The sequence below is a fragment of the Bufo bufo genome, chromosome 4 (assembly GCF_905171765.1).
Source record: "Bufo bufo chromosome 4, aBufBuf1.1, whole genome shotgun sequence".
Taxonomy (NCBI): domain Eukaryota; kingdom Metazoa; phylum Chordata; class Amphibia; order Anura; family Bufonidae; genus Bufo; species Bufo bufo.
In genome coordinates this window covers 491,695,803-491,714,024 of record NC_053392.1, presented here as the reverse complement: position 1 = coordinate 491,714,024, position 18,222 = coordinate 491,695,803, and the positions used below count along the sequence as shown (strand labels likewise).

General features: G+C 43.1%; 1 protein-coding gene across 10 annotated transcripts in view; it reads left to right on the top strand.

The window, feature by feature from the left end:
• Nucleotides 1-18,222, top strand: part of BIRC6 (baculoviral IAP repeat containing 6) — a 312,461-nt gene that overhangs the window by 40,333 nt on the left and 253,906 nt on the right. For all 10 annotated transcript variants that reach the window (XR_005778475.1, XM_040429565.1, XM_040429564.1 and 7 more), the window contains exons 2-3: nucleotides 13,994-14,175; nucleotides 16,252-16,389. Coding sequence is in view for 9 of the 10 variants with exons in the window: in XM_040429565.1 (XP_040285499.1) it covers nucleotides 13,994-14,175; nucleotides 16,252-16,389 (320 nt within the window). In the remaining variant the exon portion in view is untranslated. The remainder of the gene's footprint in view (nucleotides 1-13,993; nucleotides 14,176-16,251; nucleotides 16,390-18,222) is intronic.

The following is an 18,222-nucleotide window of genomic DNA, read 5'->3' as shown; positions in this document are numbered from 1 at the left end:
AACTCGCCATGCCCCTCATTGAATACCTTGGGGTGTCTTCTTTCCAAAATGGGGTCACATGTGGGGTATTTATACTGCCCTGGCATTCTAGGGGCCCCAAAGCGTGAGAAGAAGTCTGGTATCCAAATGTCTAAAAATGCCCTCCTAAAAGGAATTTGGGCACCTTTGCGCATCTAGGCTGCAAAAAAGTGTCACACATCTGGTATCGCCGTACTCAGGAGAAGTTGGGGAATGTGTTTTGGGGTGTCATTTTACATATACCCATGCTGGGTGAGAGAAATATCTTGGTCAAATGCCAACTTTGTATAAAAAAATGGGAAAAGTTGTCTTTTGCCAAGATATTTCTCTCACCAGCATGGGTATATGTAAAATGACACCCCAAAACACATTCCCCAACTTCTCCTGAATACGGCGATACCACATGTGTGACACTTTTTTGCAGCCTAGGTGGGCAAAGGGGCCCATATTCCAAAGAGCACCTTTAGGATTTCACAGGTCATTTACCTACTTACCACACATTAGGGCCCCTGGAAAATGCCAGGGCAGTATAACTACCCCACAAGTGACCCCATTTTGGAAAGAAGACACCCCAAGGTATTCCGTGAGGGGCATGGCGAGTTCCTAGAATTTTTTATTTTTTGTCACAAGTTAGTGGAAAATGATGATTTTTTTTTTTTGATTTTTTTTTTTTTCATACAAAGTCTCATATTCCACTAACTTGTGACAAAAAATAAAAAGTTCCATGAACTCACTATGCCCATCAGCGAATACCTTGGGGTCTCTTCTTTCCAAAATGGGGTCACTTGTGGGGTAGTTATACTGCCCTGGCATTCTAGGGGCCCAAATGTGTGGTAAGGAGTTTGAAATCAAATTCTGTAAAAAATGACCTGTGAAATCCGAAAGGTGCTCTTTTGAATATGGGCCCCTTTGCCCACCTAGGCTGCAAAAAAGTGTCACACATCTGGTATCTCCGTAATCGGGAGAAGTTGGGGAATGTGTTTTGGGGTGTCATTTTACATATACCCATGCTGGGTGAGAAATATCTTGGCAAAAGACAACTTTTCCCATTTTTTTATACAAAGTTGGCATTTGACCAAGATATTTATCTCACCCAGCATGGGTATATGTAAAAAGACACCCCAAAACACATTCCTCAACTTCTCCTGAATACAGAGATACCAGATGTGTGACACTTTTTTGCAGCCTAGGTGGGCAAAGGGGCCCACATTCCAAAGAGCACCTTTCGGATTTCACAGGTCATTTACCTACTTACCACACATTTGGGCCCCTAGAATGCCAGGGCAGTATAACTACCCCACAAGTGACCCCATTTTGGAAAGAAGACACCCCAAGGTATTCGCTGATGGGCATAGTGAGTTCATGGAAGTTTTTATTTTTTGTCACAAGTTTGTGGAATATGAGACTTTGTATGAAAAAAAAAAAAAAAAAAAAAATCATCATTTTCCACTAACTTGTGACAAAAAATAAAAAATTCTAGGAACTCGCCATGCCCCTCACGGAATACCTTGGGGTGTCTTCTTTCCAAAATGGGGTCACTTGTGGGGTAGTTATGCTGCCCTGGTATTCTAGGGGCCCAAATGTGTGGTAAGGAGTTTGAAATCAAATTCAGGAAAAAATGAGGAGTAAAATCCGAAAGGTGCTCTTTGGAATATGGGCCCCTTTGCCCACCTAGGCTGCAAAAAAGTGTCACACATCTGGTATCCCCGTACTCAGGAGAAGTTGAGGAATGTGTTTTTGGGGTGTCTTTTTACATATACCCATGCTGGGTGAGATAAATATCTTGGTCAAATGACAACTTTGTATAAAAAAATGGGAAAAGTTGTCTTTTGCCAAGATATTTCTCTCACCCAGCATGGGTATATATAAAATGACACCCCAAAACACATTCCCCACCTTCTCCTGAGTACGGAGATACCAGATGTGTGACACTTTTTTGCAGCCTAGGTGGGCAAAGGGGCCCATATTCCAAAGAGCACCTTTCGGATTTCACAGGTCATTTTTTACAGAATTTGATTTCAAACTCCTTACCACACATTTGGGCCCCTAGAATGCCAGGGCAGTATAACTACCCCACAAGTGACCCCATTTTGGAAAGAAGAGACCCCAAGGTATTCGCTGATGGGCATAGTGAGTTCATAGAACTTTTTATTTTTTGTCACAAGTTAGTGGAATATGAGACTTTGTAAGAAAAAAAAAAAAAAAAAAAATCATAATTTTCCGCTAACTTGTGACAAAAAATAAAAAGTTCTATGAACTCACTATGCCCATCAGCGAATACCTTAGGGTGTGTACTTTCAGAAATGGGGTCATTTGTGGGGTGTTTGTACTGTCTGGCCATTGTAGAACCTCAGGAAACATGACAGGTGCTCAGAAAGTCAGAGCTGCTTCAAAAAGCGGAAATTCACATTTTTGTACCATAGTTTGTAAACGCTATAACTTTTACCCAAACCATTTTTTTTTTTACCCAAACATTTTTTTTTTTATCAAAGACATGTAGAACTATAAATTTAGAGCAAAATTTCTATATGGATGTCGTTTTTTTTGCAAAATTTTACAACTGAAAGTGAAAAATGTCATTTTTTTGCAAAAAAATCGTTCAATTTCGATTAATAACAAAAAAAGTAAAAATGTCAGCAGCAATGAAATACCACCAAATGAAAGCTCTATTAGTGAGAAGAAAAGGAGGTAAAATTCATTTGGGTGGTAAGTTGCATGACCGAGCAATAAACGGTGAAAGTAGTGTAGGTCAGAAGTGTAAAAAGTGGCCTGGTCTTTCAGGGTGTTTAAGCACTGGGGGCTGAAGTGGTTAAGGGTGTGCACACTTATGCAACCATATTATTTAATTTTTAGTTTTTTTCTTCCCTCTACCTAAAAGATTTCAGTTTGTTTTTCAAGTGAGTTGTGCAGTTTATACGTCACATTAAAGGTGGAAAAAGTTCGGAAATGATTTATCTTTGTAAAAATTTTTTACATTACAGAAACCTGACGTTTTAACAGGGGTGTGTAGACTTTTTATATCCACTGTATGTGTTCTCACTGGGTGTCCTAAACGTAGTGTAAAGGCCATACATATGAGAGAGCTTGTTTGGTGTACCAATATTTTCCGTCAGTCCCAGCGTAGTTCTGTATGCATGGTGCGGAGAGTGGATAATAGGCTGCTGCAGAAAACCTTTGGAAGTGGGAAGAATCTCCCATCAGTAGGCAGTCAAGGATCAGTCAGGAGACCGACACAATAATGGTGTTTTTTGGAAGTACAATATTGATGACAGATCCTCAGGAAAGTTGGGGTGATATTGATAGTAAATAGTGTATCTGATGATCCCTAGTTTTCCTTGCTGTAAAGAACTGTGCACTGCTTGTGAGGACAAGGACTGCTGTCTGCCCTCATAGTAATCTTTTAATCTGTAACAAATGCTACAGAAATGGCCTCCTGACGTTAAAAATGTTGCCAACCTACCTTCAGTGCGGTAAAGTTGGGTTCACATCATGTTTTTGTTGTAAGTTTAAAGTACACGCGAAAAGAAACAAGTTCATGGATGCCTCAGACAGAGTTCATACAGTGGCATCCCTCACCATAGAGATCCATTGTAAAAAAACGTGTACGTTAACTAACAAATTATTTTTTTGCCAGGACTCTGCTGGATGGAAAAGCTTATACCACACTTTTTCCATCCTGCAAAGTGTACTTTTTTTTTTTACAGTGGAACTCTATGGTGACGGATGCCACAGTATGGCATGCACCTGCCTGATGCATCCAATAACGTATACTTTTTTTTGTGTACAGTACATTAAAAGTATGACGGAAACTTATTGTGAACCCAGCCTAATCTACGCTTGTCACTTCATGGGATCTCAGCTTTGCCTGTATGGAAACCCGAGTGATGATGAGTCTGGTGATCTGAAATCGCATGAGGAACTGCAAGATACTCCTCTCTGTCGACGTCGCACGGGGTTCACACCTGGTATCTATGCTGGGATGTCCAATGGCCGCAGTAATTGGTGTGTTTGTAAGTGGCCATAAAAGGAGGCACTTCTGAAGGTTTGTGGGCTGGTCTGTCAGCCAACCATAATGTGCAAGTGATGGTCACATCTGACACCCAGTAATGACAGATATAAGGTGTATTCACAGGTCAGTCATACTACAGCACAAAAATGCTAAATCCTGTTAAAATGCCATGGGATAAGGCATTAGTTTTTCATAGATATGAGTGGTGAATTCACAAGTGGTAGCAGTATTCCAGAAATTTCTACAATACTCTCATCCTTCTGATTGAGGCTTGCTAAAATTCTTTGCCACCAGATCAATCTTGTGTTATTTAAAGGAAAATTCCAAACTGTTGTGATCTTCTGGCAATCTCCCAAGTTCTTGATGTTTTGTTTTTGGTGGTTTGAGAATATGTATTTAACTAATGCTATCTTGTAACCTCCACCTCTGTTCAGGAACTTCAGAAGAACCTGTATTGTTGGCTTTGTTTTAATTGATGCCTTCCTTATTGATAGATTCATACTTACCTTCTTCCCACCACTCTGGTCCTTTGTGTCCATCTTTCTGTCCCTGGCTTGTTTATGGTTGGGCATGGGCATAGTCACCTGCTCTGCTGTAGCCAGTGGCTGATTTTAGGAGTGACATCTAGTGGTTGGCTGCAGCGGAGCAGGTGACCATGCTTATGTCAGAGAGGAAGTATACAAGCCAGGTACAGGAAGATGGACACATGGGAGGCCAGAGTGCAGGGACGTATGAATCTTTCAATAGCGGAGGCAGCTTGCGGGATCTGGAAAACACCTTAAAGTCTATGTACACCTTTGGGGGAATTTTTTCTTTATTATTGCATTGTACGTATGTTGAGCTAAAAATATTTTTTTCAATTGTTCTTTATTAACCATATGGAATAATTTTTTGTATACATAGCTGACATTCTCTAGTAGCTGCCTGTGGGTTTTCTGTCTTTTCCGTCATCTGGGGAGCAGACAGACTCATTATCTCTGCTCTCTGACATTATAAACATTCATTAAAGCACAGTCCTCCCCCCCCCCACCCTAATATTGTCTGTCACTTTGTCATAAAGCAGCAGATTGCACTCTTTTGCTAAGGATCAAGTGACAGCTTTAGGTTACTTTCACACTAACATTTTAGTTTTCCGGTATTGAGATCCGTCATAGGGGCTCAGTACTGGAAAAAAACCGCTTCAGTTTAGTCCTCATTCATTGTCAATAGAGACAAAACTGGACAGAACGGAATGCTCCAAAATGCATTCCGTTCCGTTTAGTTGCGTTCCCATACTGGAGAGAAAACCGCAATATGTTGTATTTTGCTTTCCATCCTGGGATGCGGAGCAAGACTGATCCGGCATAACCCCCAATGCAAGCCCATAGGGATGGATCCATTTTTTCTGCCACAATAGAAAACGGATCCGTCCTCCATTGACTTTCAATGTAGTTCATGACGTATCAGTCTTGGCAATGTTAAAGATAATGCAACCGGATCCGTTCGTAACGGATGCAGATGGTTGTATTAGGGTACTTTCACACTAGCGGCAGGGGACTCCGGCAGCCTTTTCTGGCGGGTCAACAGCCTGTCGAATCCGTTCTGCCGCTTGTTCATGTGTGCCCCCGCACTGCTGCTCCGTCCCCATTGACTATTATGGGGGCGCAGTTACGGCGGCATCCCGGCAGCGCACGCCGAGAGGCAGCCGGACTAAAAGTACTGCATGCAGTAATTTTAGTCCGGCTGCCTCATGGCGTGCGCTGCCACCGTAACGCCGCCTCGCCCCCATTATAGTCTTAGGGGGACAAAAAAACTGTTGGATGAAATAGTAGTTTGCTATGCTACTGATGTGAATGGTAGCTTAACACTGGCCTGGACAAATAAATCTTGTATTCTCTTTAGGCCTCCTGCACACGAACGTATTTTTTTGCGGTCCGCAAAAACGGGTCCCGTTTTTCCGTGATCCGTGACCGTTTTTTCGTCCGTGGGTCTTCCTTGATTTTTGGAGGATCCACGGACATGAAAAAAAAGTCGTTTTGGTGTCCGCCTGGCCGTGCGGAGCCAAACGGATCCGTCCTGAATTACAATGCAAGTCAATGGGGACGGATCCGTTTGACGTTGACACAATATGGTGCCATTTCAAACGGGTCCGTCCCCATTGACTTTCAATGTAAAGTCTGGAGTCCCTTTTATACCATCGGATCGGAGTTTTCTCCAATCCGATGGTATATTTTAACTTGAAGCGTCCCCATCACCATGGGAACGCCTCTATGTTAGAATATACTGTCGGATATGAGTTAGATCGTGAAACCTCATTTCCGACAGTATATTCTAACACAGAGGCGTTCCCATGGTGATGGGGACGCTTCTAGTTAGAATATACTACAAACTGTGTACATGACTGCCCCCTGCTGCCTAGCAGCATCCGATCTCTTACAGGGGGCTGTGATCAGCACAATTAACCCTTCAGGTGCCGCACCTGAAGGGGTTAATTGTGCTATCATATCCCCCTGTAAGAGATCAGGGCTGCCAGGCAGCAGGGGGCAGACCCCCCCCCTCCCCAGTTTGAATATCATTGGTGGCCAGTGCGGCCCCCCCCCCCCCCCTTCCTCCCTCTATTGTAATAATTCCTTGGTGGCACAGTGTGCGCCCCCCCCCCCCTTCCTCCTCTATTGTAATAATTCCTTGGTGGCACAGTGTGCGCCCCCCATTGGCCCCCCTCCCTCTATAGCATTAACAACATTGGTGGCCAGTGTGCGGCCTCCCATCTACCCCCCCCCCCCCATCATTGGTGGCAGCGGGTTACTAGCAATAGTACAATAGTAAAAGATTCATACTTACCTGGGAGCTGCGATGTCTGCTTCCGGCCGGGAGCTCCTCCTACTGGTAAGTGACAGTTCATTTAGCAATGACACTTACCAGTAGGTGGAGCTCCCGGCCGGACACGAACATCGCAGCAGCCGGTAAGTATGAATCTTCTACTATTGTACTATTGCTAAGTAACCATGGCAACCAGCGTCCTGGTTGCCATGGTTACCGATCGGAGCCCCAGCGATTAAACTGGGACTCCGATCGGAACTCCGCTGCCACCAATGATTGGGGGGGGGGGGAGATGGGAGGCCGCACACTGGCCACCAATGTTGTTAATGCTATAGAGGGATGGGGGGCGCACACTGTGCCACCAACGAATAATTACAATAGAGGGAGGGGGGGGGGGGCCGCACTGGCCACCAATGATATTTAAACTGGGGAGGGGGGGGAGGGTCTGCCCCCTGCTGCCTGGCAGCCCTGATCTCTTACAGGGGGCCGTGATCAGCACAATTAACCCCTTCAGGTGCGGCACCTGAAGGGGTTAATTGTGCTGATCACGGCCCCCTGTAAGAGATCAGGGCTGCCAGGCAGCAGGGGGCAGTCTTGTACAAAGTTTGTAGTTTATTCTAACTAGAAGCGTCCCCATCACCATGGGAACGCTTCTGTGTTAGAATATACTGTCGGTTCTGAGTTTTCACGAAGTGAAAACTCAGCTTTGAAAAAGCTTTTATACAGACGGATCTTCGGATCCGTCTGTATAAAAACTAACCTACGGCCACGGATCACGGACACGGATGCCAACCGTGTGTGCATCCGTGTTCTTTCACTGACCCATTGACTTGAATGGGTCCGTGAACCGTTGGCCGTGAAAAAAATAGGACAGGTCATATTTTTTTCACGGCCAGGAAACACGGATCACGGATGCGGCTGCAAAACGGTGCATTTGCCGATTTTTCCACGGACCCATTGAAAGTCAATGGGTCCGCGAAAAAAAGCGGAAAACGGCACAACGGCCACGGGTGCACACAACGGTCGTGTGCAGGAGGCCTTAGTCGATGCAGATTTCATGTTTTGAGTGTCGGTGTATTTTTCAGGCTGTTTTTATCGCTGCCCTCTGAATCACTCCTTATTTCAGGTGGTATTTATAGGCTGAGTGGGAGGCTGCATAGATGTTGTGCAATATGTTTAGTGCTGGGATATTTGGTACTAAAGCGAAAGGAAAACATGTTCTATTTAAAAAATACTATTGTCTGAGGGTGGTGCGCTAAACATGGGCATCAGGTAGACCTAATTGGTTAAGACTGGATGATGCCTACTAAAGTATTGCCCTCACAATCTTTTCAGAAGGGCTGTGAAAGTGGTGAACACCAATGCCCTGTACATGCATCTTAAAGGGGCTGTCTGGGCTCATGCTCTCCTTTGCCCTGCGCTGAATTGCGCAGGGCAAAGGCATTTTCTGGAGTTCCGGTGACTAACCAGGCTCTCCATAGGGCTGCCAGGCGGAGGCTTCCTCCCAGCAGTTAGCTCGGTGATGTCACTGGCACGGATGGGTGGGCTTTAGCGCTGCCCTAGCCTGTAAAACTGCTACGGTAGCGCTAAAGCCGGCCCATCAGAGCCGGTGACGTCACCGAACACACTGCTGGCCAGAAGCCTCCGCCCGGCAGTGTGTTATGGTAAATGAAAGAACTCTTGCCCTGCGCGATCCTGCTAACATCAGGGGTGCTGCCTGGGTGAAATTATGAGTATGTCCGGGTCCAGCTCTGAACCCGGACAACCCCTTTTAAAATTCCTTGAACCACTCCCAAAACATTTTTTATTATCTGACCTGTTCGAAAGGTACCAGATGTAAACTGTAGTGAAGGCAATCTTTTTACCTTTTACTGTATTTGTGAGTTATCCCCTCCTTTCTGATCCTCAGCTGTGTCATGTGACTAAGGCTACATGCACACGAATGTTGTTTGTTTCCGTGTCCGTTTCGTGTTTTTTTTTTTTTTTTTGCGAATAGGATACAAAAATCTCCTATTCTTGTCCGTTTTAGGCATTGTTACAGCGAAGGTCATCAGTATAACCTTCGCTGAACAGCGAGACCTCCACTGATCAGCTATTTTGTGATGGCTGCAGTGCTCACAGGAGTGCAGCAGCCTTCTCGCACCTTAACGTCACATTGCCTAGACACGGCTCGGTCCCCTTCAGGTGAATAGGGCTGAGCTGTGATGCCAAGCACAGCTCCTATACAATGTACGGCGCTGCGCTTGGTAAGCTGCAAGGAGGCCACGGATCTCCAATGATCGTTGAGGCTTCCTCAAACAGCTGATTGGCAGGGGTCCCAGGTGTCGACCCCCACCAATCAGATACTGGTGACCTATCCTTCAGGCCTCCAGTTGCCATGATAACTGATTGGGACCCCATGATTTGCCCATCCCTCTGTCTAGCTCCCCAGATCGGCATTACCTCAGACTGGTGTGAGCTTTGTAAGACAGCTGGTTCCCGCTGTGTATGGAGGGGGCTCAGCTCATGAGCCCGCTTCATACACTCCTTGCGCACCTCAGACTTTGTTACATCCACATGCGTAAAGTGGTTGTTGTATGTTTGGTAATATTTTTTTTATGCCATTCTGACCCTTTTTAAAAGAAAAGCGGTCACACTTTTCTCACTTATCCCCCACTGCTGCCGTTCCTATACATCCTGGTCCCTGTCAACATGTAAATGTGGCCACTCAGTCAATCACTGATGGATCTCTGTGGCCAGTAATTGGCTCGGTCACATTTCCATGTTGAGGGGGACCCAGGAGTGGTGAGGAATTGAAGAGTCGAGTAGGATTTCTTTTTAATTTTTAAGCTATTTTGATGCTTTTGTACCTTCTGGACAGCTCCTTTAAGGAATCTCGATGTGTGAGATTATTCCAAGTCTCTCTAAGGAGATTCAATGCTAGTTTCTATCTAGTTGACTGTACATAATGAATATATGTTGTATCACTTCCAAACGTCTTGGCTTGGCACACTTTGTATATATTAAAAGCTCGAGCAGGTTTTTAAGACGGGTGAGGTTAATCCTTTTGAGTAAGAAATTTCGGGCTTGTGTCAAACAAGTGCGGCTTGTAGAATTTACTTCCTATGGTCTGCTATTGTAGGATCTCTACGGGAAAGCGTTGTTTATCCTCTTAATGTCACCGCCATATTGTGAATCACAGTTTGTTGACATGGAAATGCATATGATCTGCACAGAACAGGTGCCTCCTGCAGAGATCTTTAGCTGTATACCGTAGACTGCCAGGCGTGGTGTTCAGAAGTCATTTTTATACAGTTTCTTTTATGATCATACTGTAGATTATGTTCTTGCAAGCTTTTTGTACACTGTATTTTACATAGTTTGTAGGCACTTGAAATCTAAATGTCCTTTTAGGTCCAAAAATCAAATGTTTGGGTAAGATGTACATTTTATGCCTGGGATAAACATTAGGAATGTTGCTGCACCAATAAATTGCTCTAAACCAATGCCAACAGTCAGTTGAAGGTACAATACCTACCAGATTCTAGGATTTATTCATTGCTCAGCAAGATATCAAAGGGTTTGTTTAAAAGTTTAAAGGGACACTTCTTTGAGAAAGGGGTGTATATGTGTGTGTCATTATATATTTAAACTCTATTCATGGGAATGTATTTTTTTAAAGAATTTTGGTTTGTTTTTCGTTTCAGCAGTACTTTACAATACAAAACAATACAATATATTGTTCACCAGAGAGTAAAAACTCCTATGTAAATGAGTAAAGGCACATTTACAGGCGCCGAGGAGCAGCCAGTGGTTAGGAAGAAACCCTCCTTCCTCAGTCGGCTGCTCAACAGCTGTTTAGACGGCACGAATTGCTGCCCAGAAATGATGAGTTAGGTGACGGGATAACCCAATGAACGATTGTTTCTCTCATTCATCGGTTGATCGGTAGCAATTTTACACAGGCAGATTTTCGGGAACGAGCGTTCACAGGAGCGTTCAGCATGGTTAATCTGCCCACCTAAATCCACCTTAACCCATTGCTATTTTGCTGCTATTGCAAGTTAAAGATGTTATATGTTAATATAATAGATTAGTAGAATTGGGATAACAATGTGACAGCTCTATTATTCTCTTGATAGATCTAGATCAGGGATGCTCAACCTGTGGCCCTCCCAGATGTTGTAAAACTACAGCTCCCACAATGCCCTGCTGATGGCTGTAGGCTGTCTGAGCATGCTGGGAGTTGTAGTTTTGCAACAGCTGGAGGGCTGCAGGTTGGGCATCCCTGATCTAGATAAAGATGCCCACAGGAGAGCACTGCATTCATCAGTGTAATTTCTGATACTCTAATTGAGTCACTCATCCCCCATCCCTGGACACAGTGAATGGTCTAGCAGAGAAAGTCAAGCGGGGCTGTATGCCGTGCTAAAAGTCCAAACAAAGAGTTAGTTAAGAGCGAAGATAGGAAGTAGAACATATAGAATGACTACAGAAAATTATATACAGAAAACCATCCGCTTTTTTTTTTTGTAAATAAATAAATCATATATAGGCTGTTAATGGGATAAAAAATTGATAGTTTGTCTTAAAGGGACTCTACCATCAGTAGTAAAAGTGATAATAAACCAGTGGTACATTGATTCCCATCAGTCTATAGTTTTGGAGCATCATACATCTACATGACCATTGCTCGCAACCACCTCAGTGGTCATGTTCCATCCGTGTTAGCATTACCCCTAAGACCAGTGATTGACTGCAGCGGTCATGAGTAGGGATGTTCAAGTTCAGCGTACAAGGTTCGAGTTATCTAGGAATTCCATCAGGCATTCCGCTACCACGGACTATAAGTTTTATCGTCCGAAGTAGCGGAATTCTTAGATAACCCGAACCTTGTACGCCGAACTTGAACACAGAAGTTCGCTCATCCCTACTCATGACCGCTGCAGTCAAGCTAGTCATGAATAGTCGCAACGGCGTCGCTGCAGGGCTGCAACAGGGAGCAGCAAGGAATTTTCCAGGTTAATAATACTTATTTTGTTAATTTATTGCATACTCTCCATTTATGCATGATTAATTGCCCCAGACAACCGTTTTAGATGGTTTTCAGCCAACATACCTAGACGGCAGCGTTCCTCACAATGCAGGTCACTCTCCTTCCACATGAGCTTGTTGCACTGGCTATTGACAGGGATGAATGACCAGGCATTTAACTTGAGGGCGAATCATTTTGACTGAGGAAAAGTATACTGATGTAGTGTAACATGAAGAACTATTGCAGGAGAACAGACTTTCCCTTCTATACATGATATAGCGCTGGGCTTCTTGCTGGCCATGAGGGAATCATGGCAGGGACTTGGCTATGGATTTTGTATGGCATGTGGTACTAGGGCTGGTCCATTAATTGAAATAATTTAGATTAATTTGCCCATTTTGTAGCTGGCGATGTTAGTACAGTGGTCCCTGAATATCCAATGGCTTCAAGATACAATATTTTCAACTTAAAATGGTCTTTCCTGGGCAATCATAAGTTAAAACTAGACATACATACAATGCCTCCGATCCAGCCAATCATCATGGCCATTACCCTGATTAAACACCTGTGTTGTCTGTCTAGTAGCTGCTATTTACAGTACAGTGCGGTACTTCATGTCCTGTACTGCCCTCTCCCTGTGCCAGGATGAGCTGCTCCTTTTGGCACCAGGTGAGGGCAGCTCCATTTTCTTTTTCCTGTACACTGTATACTATACAGGCCCCTAAAGAAGCTTGTGTCTTCCTCCTTAGAAAGTGATTTACATCTTCCAGCAGCTATATGTAAGGACTTGCTTTATCTGTTGTAGTTGTCTGCTTATTTTTCTTTAGGTTTTCATTTTCTCTTATAATGGGATGATATTTTGGGGCTTTGGAACCAATTACTGGTTTTCCATATAATTATGGACTCTAGTTACAATGGTTTCAACATACAGTGGTCGTCCAGTTATTGTATTGTAACTTGAGGGACCACTGTATTTGCATAATCGCCAAATACAGCTAGTTACAATGGTGCCCACCATAGTTCTCGGGATAGGACAATACCACTTATTAGCTCTGCCTGTTCCTCCCGCCCACATTGCGGGAGTCATTGGGGGGGTGGTTTGGCCGCGATGCTTTGAAGTAGCAGCATTGAGCTTCTTCTTCTTACCTTGTGCCTGCAAAATCGGAGGTAATCCTCTTTTTCTCACCAGAACACCCAACAAACAAGTACATATCCTTGCCTAGTGGACCCCTCCTACACATTTTAAGACCAATATTGTTAGCACTGGTCAACTTTCAAAATATTGTCCTACGTTTAAACCTGAAGCCAGGAAATACATTGACTGCCCAATTACCATAATCCTTGGTCTAGGCCTCTGTTCAGCCTCCTCAAGCATTCCCTGTAGCTTGGGAGACCCAATACCAGACTTTTTGGAGGTTGAAAGAATGCTTCTAGCAGGTCTAAGCCTCATCCCCTGGAGTAGGTCCTCGTCTGGGACCATCTTCATGATAGACCTGTTGGAGCACCTTCTGTGGGGACTGTCAGGTCAGGAGATTTCTTCTCTGACCAACATTCCTCTGACTTCAGGGACGTGTATTGGGTGTGTGCTGTGCCACCATTCCCAGCAAGACATCGGAGGGGGGGAGCATGACAGCATCTTAGCTGCCTGCTGTTTGTAGATATAGGTGCAGCACCTTAAAGGGCCATAAATCTGATTGCAAAGATGCAAGTGCAGACATACAGAGATGGGGAGATTTATGAAACTGCCGAAAAGAAAAACTGTGTTGCCCATAGTAAACCTGTGAAGTTGCATAAAATATATTAATATATTAGTTATTTATAGAAAAACTGTTAATTTATTTACTTGGACATGTTTTATAGTTAATTTAGCAAGAAAAAAAGAATCGATCATAATCGTTAATAAAACTGAAATTTTTATTTTATTTTATTTTTACTAGCATGTTCTAATACATAATACCAGAACGTTGGCTCCAAGAAAGTGACTCCAGATCCCCACACCGTTATGGGTATCTGGTATTGTCACCTGTTACGGGATCCAATATTGGAAATATTTGAATTGGTCCTTTTACTTGTTCATTTTTTTTTTTTCTCATTAATATTACTACCTTTGTCCTAAATATCCAAAAAAGATTTTCTTTTTGCTTGTTCAACAGCAAAGCCTGGTGGTCGGGTGAAGTGTCAGTATTTTCCAACTGTGGATAAAGTTATCTTTGTGGATGACTATGCAGTGGGTTGTCGGAAGGATCTAAATGGCATTTTATTATTAGACACCGCACTTCAGACTCCAGTCTCTAAATCAGATGATGTAGTCCAGCTTGAATTGCCAGTTACTGAGGTAAGTACTTCTGTAGTCCACAAAATCTTCCCATTGTATGTCATGCTATATTGATGTTCCTCTAATCTGTCTTCTGATAACCTAAAATGTTCGTAGTCCAGGATTTATTTCAAGAATTGCAAGAGGATCTAAAGGTCATTTTAGGCCTAGTTCACACTTCAGTGTTTTGGGCAGTGATTTGCATCTGTCATTGTGAGCCAAAACCGTGAGTTAAGCCTACACAGATATAAGGTATAATGGAAGGATTCACACTTGTTCTGTGTTTTTGACCCACACCTAGGTTTGGCTTAGAATCACTGAGGGAAATTGCTGACCAAAACACAGAAGTGTGAACTAGGCCTTACTGGGACCGGTCTTTGGGCCAATTAGTGCTCAGCGTTTGTAGAAACGTTTGTTTCTGATTGACTGGTGTAAAAATGTCAGTGGTCGCTTGATGAATGAGCAAACGCTTGTTCCTCGTGTGGTAAGGTCTTTTGACCACCACCAGAAATAATTGTTTCTGGGCAGAGGATCTGCCTGTATAAACAGGCTCTGCTGCCTTAAAATAATTTTTGTCGTCCCAGTAAAGCAGAGGTGATTACTGCTTGTATATGCAGCTTCATCTTCGCTGACGACCAGGCAATTATCGGGAACATTTTATTTTTATTTTTTTCACGATAATTGACTGAAATGTCAGTCCTTGTAAAAGGACCATAACTCCCATCTGAGGAGAAAACTGAGCTGGAAGAAGCATGTTTTACTGTATTGTGCTCAACCCTTAAAATCTTCCTGGTATGTGGGCCTTGAACATTTTTTTTTCTTTTAGATAAATTTAGTTTTAAAAATCTGACTGGTAGACTTTTTTTTATTATTTTTTTTAAATTTAATTTAAAGAGATTGTCTCTCCTTGGACAAACCCTATAAAATTCATGGGCTACTTGTGTCACCACCTGCAGATAGCCTATTTTTGCAAGCAGCAGTTGATGTGGCAGAAATGTAGTAGGACATGGTGGCCTTTCAGATGAATCGATGTCCATGTTAAAAAAGGATGGCTCGAGTCCATCAGAACAGGAGCCACATGCAGAGTTCTCGCTTCTGGCTTATATAGGGTGTGCTGAGCGGGGGGGGCCCTTCTAATGATGTCTATAATGTAGGGCTGCAGCTATCGATTATTTTAGTAATCAAGTATTCTACCGATAAATCCAACGATGAATCGTGTACTCTAATAAGAAAAAACTAATTTAAAGAAAGTTTTCTATAAAAACTCATCATCCCCCCCTGCCATCAGTCTTCTCCTCCCCCCCCAGTGCCATCAGCTCCTCCTCCCTTGTGCCATCAGTTGCTCCCCTCCAGTTCCCCCATCCAATGCAATTAGTTCCTCCAGCAGTGCCACCAGCTCCTCCCTCAATGCCACCAGCTTCCCCATGTCATCAGTTGCTTCCCCTCCCACTGCCATCAGTTCCCCCCACTCCCCCCTCCTAGCCATCAGAGCCCAGCCGCAGTGCCAGTGAACTAAAATGTCCTGACAATGTGTGTATATCAGGATCCAGTGCAGCACTGCGTGGGCAGATGGGTGACCTTGGAGCGTGAATAATAGCAAGCTCTTCACTCGCACTCCGTGGTCACATGGCGCAAACGAATCATCAAGCAAAAAAATTTGTATCGAAGATTATTATTTTTTTTTTTGTAGAGTTAATCGATTAATTCAATTAATCATTTCAGCCCTACTATAATGATGTAATATAATAGGATCAGAAGCCATCATGCCAAGAACTGTACTAGCACCACCAAAGTTTTTAAATGGATTTCTATTGACTCTTATGGAATTTTTTTGGGCCACTCAAAGAAGTCAGATTGAGTCTGAAAGTCTGCATCCATTTGTTCACCTGCATAAGAGACCACCCATTTGTGGTGGAAGCCCCATACAAGTTGTCTTTTGCTGTCTTTAGTTTATCCCCTTTCCTTTAATGTTTTTTTCTTCTGATTTAATTTAGTGGATATCTTCTTCTTTTAATCATAAATTTTGGGTCATTTCTAATTTTATGACTTCTCAGAAACTTAATGGGGTGGCTTTTTTCATGGTTGAATTCCTTCCAGGTGCAGCAGTTGTTATCCGCTTGCCTAGAGAAGATCGATGTGTCCAGTGCAGAAGGCTATGATTTATTTATTATGCAGCTCAAGGATGGCTTTAAAAATACCTCACACGAGACAGCAGCAAATCATAAGGTTGCCAAGGTAAGAACATTTAGTTTATGATCTTGGTTGGATTCTGCATGTGAAGATGTGAGTGGATTAATGACCATGTAGAGGTTTCCTCATAACTCATTACCTATTTGTACATTCTTTAGTGGGATGAGTAGACAATATCTACGTTCTTCTGGACAGATGTTGTTTTACACTTGTAGGCATTGGCATGCCAACACAGGCAAACAAATGTCCAAAATCTCCATGTCTAGGTCTAGAAATGGGTCTATAAGGTGCCTAGAAGACCGGAAGATCCATTATTTTCTTATACTAGTGCGACTAGTGTTAACAAATGCTCGTTGGGACAAGGCTGCATTCCAAGTCATTTTCTAGTAAATTCTCTGGCACTGCGGCCTTTATTTGGCCATATGGTCACTTCTTTGGGCCAGTACTATGTTATTACTACTTAAAGAGCACCTGCCTTTTATATATCGAGTTGTCCTGGAGTTTAACCACCTAAAGATGCAGACTTTTTTGGACTTCAGTGTATATATATATATATATAATCTATATTTCAAAAACTATAGCTTTTTATTTTTCTCTTGACCTGGGGGGTTAAGGTGTATGAAGGGTTGTGTTTTGCCGGACAAGGTGTAATTTTAAATGCCACCATTTTGTTTACGTCTAATGTATAACTTTTATTGTATTTGTGGTTTATGGGGGGTACATTATGGAAAAAAGTAATTCCACATTTTTTATTTTTTTTTGCTTTTAGCCCCCCCCCCCCCCCACATTTGTTGGAAGTATAAGTGTCATCATAACTTTATTTTGTGGGCAAGTAAGATTCTGAGGATGTCAAAGATAATTAGTGTTTATTTTGTGTTGTGTTTTTCTTTTTGCACCATCAAAACACTTAATTTTAAAAATCATTTATTTTTGTGTTGACTTTCGAATCCCTTAACATTTTTATTCAACCATAGACCAGGATTTTTGACATTGTTTGCCAGTGTATTATGTCATTTATAGTAAATCTGTTTACCTGCCCCTTTTCCGTGTCTTTTCCTACTGCAGTTATTCATGCGTCAGTCCACATTGCAATTCAGAGCGGATCCGTCTGGTGTCTGCACAGACGGATCCGCTCCTATAATGCAGACGTTTGGTTCCGTTCAGAACGGATCCGTCTGCATTATAGTTTAGAAAAAATTCTAAGTGTGAAAGTTGTTCAGACGGATCCGTCCAGATTATACATTGAAAGTCAATGGGGGACGGATCCGTTTGAAAATTGAGCCATATTGTGTCAACTTCAAACGGATCCATCCCCATTGACTTACATTGTAAGTCTGGACGGATCCGTTTGCCTCAGCACGGCCAGGCGGACACCCGAATGCTGCAAGCAGCGTTCAGGTGTCCGCTTGCTGAGCTGAGCGGAGGCTGAACGCTGCCAGACTGATGCATTCTGAGCGGATCCGCATCCACTGAGAATGCATTAGGGATGGACGGATGCGTTCGGGGCCGCTTGTGAGCCCCTTCAAACGGAGCTCACAAGCAGGGCCCCGAACGCTAGTGTGAAAGTAGCCTAAACTTAGAAGGTACTGTGTCAACTTGTTAAAGGGGTTGCCCCACAATTCAATATTAAATTTTTTTGTAAGTTCATGCAAAACATAATAGTTTTGGAGTCATTTAAAAAAATATTCTGTGTCTAGGTATGCTGTTACATATGTGTTATGGCGCCTCCAGATGTGCTTTTGATTCCGTCTCAGAAGGTCCACTTAATGTATGTAGTTTCTGGCCACACATGCTCAGCAGAATGATTCCCATTACTGTGTTGGACAGCCATTAAAAATCAATGCAAGAGAAGCAGCTTCTCTTCCGCACTGGACACAT